Source organism: Furipterus horrens, unplaced genomic scaffold (genome assembly GCF_987537825.1).
Source record: "Furipterus horrens unplaced genomic scaffold, mFurHor1.1.pri manual_scaffold_9, whole genome shotgun sequence".
In the NCBI taxonomy this organism is placed as follows: domain Eukaryota; kingdom Metazoa; phylum Chordata; class Mammalia; order Chiroptera; family Furipteridae; genus Furipterus; species Furipterus horrens.
The window spans coordinates 682679-689541 of record NW_028327179.1 but is presented as its reverse complement, the minus strand read 5'-3'; the positions used below and the strand labels follow the sequence as shown (position 1 = coordinate 689541).

Genomic DNA, 6863 nt, shown 5'->3' with positions numbered 1-6863 from the left:
CTGTATCAAGATTTCACCCAAAAAGGCGAACAGTCCATACAATCCGCTGCGGTGGAATCGCCTGGCGCCGTTACAATGTAGCCTGTCCCCGGCAGTTTTGCGACGACAATGTGTTGGGGACGTCCGGGCTCGTGGGCGCCCCCTGGGGACTCGAGCACAACGTGCCCTTTTTCTGCCACCGCGGGGCCTGGGCTGAGGGCGGGCGGGACCTTCACATTCTTCCCGGTTCCTCTGTCCACTACTCGGATGAAAAGGGGCCACACGCCAGTGGCCAGCCTGGCCCGTGGGTACCACTGTACTGAACGGAAGTGGACCTGCGACTCGGGAACCTTTCGAGACATCCCGGCTCTGACTTCAGAGTCAAGCCTCCGCGGTTATTTCAGGAATAAATGTGACCCTGGAGGGTTTCTTGTTTCCTTTAATTTCCCAGTGAAATCGGAGACCCTGTCCTTGGCTGTCAAAGCAGATAACACCCAGCTACAAGGAGGGTAAAGGCAGAGGGGCAGCCAGGATGGCCGGGACGCGTCCCCGGGGCACAGGGGCGCCCGGCCCAGCGCTGAGGGCTCTCGGGGAGGGATGGGAGCGGCCCCTCTGTCTTCACTGTTCGTCTTTGCGGAGCCTCGGTCCTGACTAGTGTCTGACGGCACTGTTTGTTTGTTGGCTGCGAGAACCCTGGTCTTCCCATTATCAGGCGGGGAGCGGGGGACGTCTATGCGCACAGAGAGGCGGTGACGAGGGGGACCATCAGCCTCACCTACGGCTGCCAGTGGGCTCGGGGGTGGAGAGGGGACCGCAAGGGCTCCCTGATGTGCTGTTTCTGCCGCGAACTGCAAAAGACTCCTCCAAGGCACCCATGCCCCGCCTAGGGCAAGTGTTCCATTTCAGCCGCGCGCCGGGAGGTCTGTCCCCTCGTCCTCTCGCGGGGTCTGGGGGCTGATCCCCAAACTCTGGCTAAGAGCGTCGAAGTGTCATTCCCGATCCGATCCTGGACCACCAGCGTCCTCTGTTGGTCACCTGGAGACGGGACGCGCAAACGACACTGCAAAGACCCACGCGGAGCAGGGCTGGCCGAGCCCGGGACTTGCACCCTAGCACCGCGTTTAGATTGCGCGGAATGGGAAACCCGAGAGAGCTTAGTGCAGGAATACTAAGTGGTTGGGGAAAATGTTAGTGAAAACCACCAGTATTAAGGTCTCTTTAGTTATTAAACTTCAGCAATGCCCGCTTTGTTTGAAACGTCACCAGGGAGACCGTTAACAAGCCCCGCTTGGGACCCGTTCCTCGCTGGCCCACTTTTCCCACTGGAAGCTCGCTGGGGGACAGCAAGCCTGAGCCTTCACCCTTTGAGAAGTGACCCTGGAACAGACGAAGGCCACCTGCGCACCGGCAGATACGCATTTGTGGGGCCAGAAAGGGGGGGACGCGTGCGAATGGCCCAGCGGGCTAGTAAAACTCCGAGTCCTCAGCTCCCCGTTCCAAAATGTCCCACAAATTCCCCGACCCCAGGACTTGAATTTTGGGAAGCTTTGCAAAGCGACCTCTCCCGGGGACGAAGACCAAGAAGGACGGCGCAGACTCCAGGTCGGCCGCGGTCGGGCAGGGGCGCTGAGGCGGCCGGAGGCGCCAGGGGGAGGGGGCGCCGGGCGTGCACACGGGCAGCAGGTGCTCGGGAGGCCTCGGGCCTCGCACCCCTGTGCTGCGCCCGGCTGTCCCGAGCGAGATACGCGACTCTGGAGCCGCGTCAGCGCCCGCCCGCCCGGTCTCCCCCCACCCGGGAGTGCCGTTCCGGGGCGTGTCCTCGACCACTCAGCCTCTATAAATCGGCCTGCGCGCCCGAGCCGCCCAGATGCGAACCCGGCGGTGCGGCGTTTAGGACCGACCGCTGCCCGCAGCGCTTCCTGCTCCGCTCCCGCAGCCTCGCACCGCACGCGGTCACCCCGTCCCCGTGAGCCCAGGCCGGCTGAGCAGCGGACCCCCGCAGTGGGCACCATGCAGCTGATCTGCCCCGCGCTCTTGGCCGCGATGCTGACGGCACTGGCGCTGCTCGAAGGGCTGCCCGAGGCGCAGGCAGGCGCGGGCACCTTGGGCTCCGGCCCCGTGGTGCGCTGTGAGCCTTGCGATGCGCGCGCACTGGCCCAGTGTGCGCCCCCGCCTAGCGCGCCCGAGTGCGCCGAGCTGGTGCGCGAACCCGGCTGCGGCTGCTGCCTGACGTGCGCGCTGCGCGAGGGCCAGCCGTGCGGCGTCTACACCGAGCGCTGCGGAGCCGGCCTCCGCTGCCATCCGCAGCCCGGCGAGCCGCGCCCGCTGCAGGCGCTGCTGGACAGCCGCGGGGTCTGCTCCAACGCCAGCGCCACCGGCCGCCTGAGCGCCTACCTTCTACCCGAGCCAAGTGAGCCGCCTGTGGCAGGTGCGTCGCCTCAGCGCCCAGCGGGCAGCGCCCTCGGCCAGGGATCGGGGATGGGCAGGCAGTGCACCACGATGATTTCTCTGCTCTCCCTGCCCCCAGGGTTGCACCTGGGGAGACTGAGGCCTCAGGACGGGAGGGCGCTCACGGGAGGGATCCTTCACAGCCTCTCCATTCTCGGGGTGCGCAGTGCTCGTAAACTGCAAAGCACTTTTGGCGAAAATGGGTAGCAGATTTCGTGGGGAGGGAAGGAACGGATACCGAGGTTGGTGGTCAGCGGGAAGATCCTAGGCAGAGGAGGCCCTGGCCCCGTGAGCTTGCGCAGCGCCGGATGTGGGCGCGGACTCCGCTGCCGGCTCTAGAACGCGGCTTCGGTTCCGGCTCACTAGGACCGAGCGTGTCCAAGCCGAGAATGCGAGGACCGGGGTGCAGAGAGGCAGCGGGCGGGCTTTGGACGCGGAAGGTGGGCAGGCCCGTTGTAGGCGGTGGGACCCGTGTTTAAAAACAGTAGCATTTGCACAGACGCACGGTTGGCAAAGCAGTGCCACCTCGGGGGGGGGGGGGGCGTCCCTAAGTGAGCCGAATGGGAACCAGGTGTGAGTGTCTTTGTGGGTGAACAACCTGACTTTCAGAAAGAAGCAACTCTCCAAGGTGCCCCCAGAGGCAGGCAGGAGGGTGCGGGCTGGCCCCTGGTCGCCACGGTCCTCATCCTCCTCGCTGCTAAACCCCACCTGCCCGCTGCCTGTGCGGCCCCCAGACAAATGCCAGGAGTCGGGGCCGCGGGCAGGGTGGACCCACGGACTCGGGTGGAAGGGAGGGAGCGGGGTTAGGACCCGGGGCTATTGGCTGCCTTTCCCTGAAATGGAAGGAATGCGCCCAGTTGGGGGGCGGAGGAGGAAGCCGCCGGCCACTGGGGGAAGCTTGTTGCCTTGCGCCCTTAGATTAGAAGTTTCATGGAGTCGGCATCTGATCATCCAGGTGTCAAGCAGGCTCAGCCAGCCTCACCTAGTGACATGGGCGCAGTCCCCACACCCTGAAGGCTGGGAGACTGCCCCCACCTCCCACCACCAGCTGGGCGCAGCCGGAGGAGCCTGGGCTGGTGCGGCGCAGGGAGGTTGGGGGACCGGGGGTGGAGGGCATGTTCGTACCAGGCAGTGGCAGCCCTGTCTCTCCCTGAGAGACCACTGCCCCAGGACGGGTGGAAAGGCAAAGTTCCAGCTGCCTGAGACACTGCTGTTTCCCGCCAGAAACCATTAACATCACTGGAAGTGCTGGTCTCTCCGGCAGCGCCCCAGGCTGTGCGTGCACCCCATGGCTCCCGTGCAGAAAGTGGCCTGAGACGTTCTCATGAATATTGTCTTTTAGTTACTTTATCGGCACATCAGTTACTAGTAGGGGTGTTTGTGGTTCACTAACAAAAGTATGAAGAGCAATTGGCTTCTAACATCCATGTTGGGGGGGTGAATTCAAGTGACATTCAAAGTTATCTGTCACTTAGAAGGAAGGGTTTCCTTTTCACACCTAAGTCCTCTGGCGTGAGAAGGAAAGTGGGGAGGTTTAAGACACTACTCTGCGTGCGTGGGAAAGAAATGCAAATGTGCTCATTTACACATCTCAGCATCCCCGTACTTCCCTGGGAAAGAAAAAGAAAGAAACAAAGGTTAAAGGAAATTGAAACCTAATCCTACCAGTGAGAAGCCTGCTCCCGGCGCCAAGCCTCCCCCTCCCAGCCCCTGGGAATGTGCAACTCTTCCCCCTCATGGGGTCCCTCCTCGGTGGGGACATAGAGACCCAAAGGGGAAGGATTTCCCCGGGTGCCTGGGTCCCCGCGAGCACCTCCCACACTCAGCGCTTCCAGAGGACAGCATGCGTCTGCGGCTGGAATACGCTGTCTTCCTGCTCCACACAGCCCTGGGGGCGTGTCCCCGTGCCTGGCGCTGCCCCCAGGATCCCAGCGCCGGAGGCCTTGGTGGGCTTCCCGGCACTGGCAGTCTGCCACTGAGACGGGCTCAGGGAACCGTTCAGCAGCAGCAGCCTCTGGGCGCCCCAGGCGGAGCAGATTCAGCCCGGGCAGCCTGGGGCGCTGCTTGTCCGAGTGAAATGACTTTAGGGCCACTACCTGGCTGGGCAGACCCCCACCCACGGGCCCCTGTGCCACAGCCATCCCAGTTCCGCAAGGGTCCTGGCTACCCATGTGCTCAGCACAGTTACAACCCCACACCCGAGACTTGCTAGTTCTTCAGCTTCCACGTGGGTTACAGGGAGGGGCCTGCGGGAGGCGGCCCTTGGGAGTGAGCGCTGGCAAGCTGTGTCCCGTCACTCACTGGCCCAGGGTGCAGGGCCTGAGCAGCGCCTCTGGGTGACAGCGAGTTAGAGATGTGACGGCAGGACATGCGTCCTGATCCAGATGTGCAGCCAAGTGCTGAGGGGTCACACTGCGCCCGCTGCCTGGTGGCCCGGGCTGGCGCCGGAGGCGGGGCTCCTCCCACTGGGCTGCGGCTCCCAGCGCTTCTGACCCTGGGCCAGGAAAGGTGCTGGTGCCAGCTCAGCTCCGCCCCCTCCTGGTGGAGGAGGGGACACCTGCCAGCGGCACAGGTCCCTCTGTCAAAGCTGCTCTGACGGTTCATTTTAAAAGATGCTTCTCAGGTAAAGCCGCCACCGTTGCTGCTGGTAGAACGGGTCGTACTGTATCAAGGTGTTTTCTGGAACGTACTTGGGATTATTAAGCAATGTTTCCGCTGAGATGTGACGTGGCTTTGTTAGGTGTCAGAGGTCTGCTGTGAACTGTCTCGTCCGGTGTCTTTCCAGGAAACGGCAGTGAGTCAGAGGAAGACCACAGCGCAGGAGCCGCGGGCAGCCCGGCACTCCCCGGCACACACCGGACCCCCGACTCCAAGTTTCACACCGGCCACACCAAGATAGAAGTGATCAAGAAGGGGCAGGCCAAGGACAGCCAGCGCTACAAGGTCGAGTACGAGGCCCAGAGCACGGACGCCCAGAACCTGTCCTCCGAGTCCAGGCAGGAGACAGAGCACGTGAGCGCCCCCCGCCCCCCCCCGGGGATGGGCAGGAGACAGGCGGGTGACAGGCAGGCAGGCCCTGGGCGCCCCCGGGCACTGGGCGCGCTTCACTCAGGAGCCCCGTGGGCACGTCCTGGTCAGTGTGTGGGGACAGCTGCCAGCCCTCCTCATGTGCAGGATGGTGACCAGACAGTGCCCCTTCCCTGGGGGGGTCTCATGGGGCCCAGGCTAAATGCAGCTGGTAAAACGCACGCTGTGCTCACAGGCTCTGAGCTAAAGAGAAACGGTCACATAAACACTTTATTCTGTTCACCTGGCCTTGGGTGGCTCTGTCCCCGGGTCCAGGCCTTGTCTAGGGACACACAGAGATGGGGCTAGGTTGGGCACCCTCGAGGGAGCAGCAACAGCTGAGTCAGGCAGCAGATACTGGAAGGTTTTATTGGGAGGGCTCAGGTGGACAGGACTTTATAAGGCGGCTGAGCCCCTGAGTAACGAGGGTCCCCTGTCCCCCAGGGGCCCTGCCGCCGGGAGATGGAGGACACACTGAACCAACTCAAGTTCCTGAACATGCTGAGCCCCAGGGGCGTGCACATCCCCAACTGTGACAGAAAGGGTTTCTACAAGAAGAAGCAGGTGAGTGTGTCACTGCATGCCCGGTCACACACGAGGGGAGGCCGCCACAGCACCCACGCAGGGCTGGGGCCACCGAAGGACACAGGCGCGTTGGCACCCTCCGAGCCCCGCGTCGCGGAGAGGCGTCTGCGGCTGCAGAAACTGCCCTGGGACCCTGCCCAGGCCCTCCTGGCCGGGACGTAATGCAGGGAGGTGCTGGAAGCCACAGCAAGGACCCTCCCCAGATCGCAGTGACGTGTGTCTGCTTTCTCTTCGGACCATTCTGTCACGGCGTCTGCGGAATTAGCCACAGAATAGCTATCAGAGGCTGGTCTTCTCCAGTGGCCACGGGCCCCTGACCTCCTCAGCACCCCTGTTCTGTCCCCGTCACGATTCAGCAAAGTTGCGCTGAGACCCCAGCACGTCCATGGCGTGGAGCGCACTCTGAGAGGCAGGTGTGACAAGCACAGGGCCCACGGGGCCTTGCTGCCCCCTCTTCCAGCACACAGGCCTGCCGGGCCAGCGGGTCCCGTGACGGCCCGGGGCCCTGAAGCACACAGAGCCAGCCCGCCCCCACACAAACGCACGTGTGGGCTTGACCGCCTCTCACGCTCAGCCCTGGCTCCTGTCCCCGCGTCAGGCGTCAGGCCCCGCGCGCCGCCCAGGCCCACACCCGCCTTCTCTGTTCCACCTGCAGTGCCGCCCGTCCAAGGGCAGGAAGCGCGGCTTCTGCTGGTGTGTGGACAAGTATGGGCAGCCCCTCCCGGGCTCCGACATGAAGGGCAGAGGGGACGTGCACTGTGACAGCGCGCAGAGCAAGTGACGCG

The 6863-nt window shown here is 63.7% G+C and overlaps 1 protein-coding gene across 1 annotated transcript; it reads left to right on the top strand.

The window, feature by feature from the left end:
• Positions 1-1829: 1829 nt before the first annotated feature.
• IGFBP3 (insulin like growth factor binding protein 3) lies at positions 1830-6863 on the top strand. Its single transcript, XM_090286984.1, has 4 exons — positions 1830-2407; positions 5213-5439; positions 5938-6057; positions 6734-6863. Exons 1-4 carry the CDS (start codon positions 1990-1992, stop codon positions 6857-6859), a joined length of 891 nt encoding a protein of 296 aa, XP_090143110.1. The 5' UTR covers positions 1830-1989; the 3' UTR covers positions 6860-6863.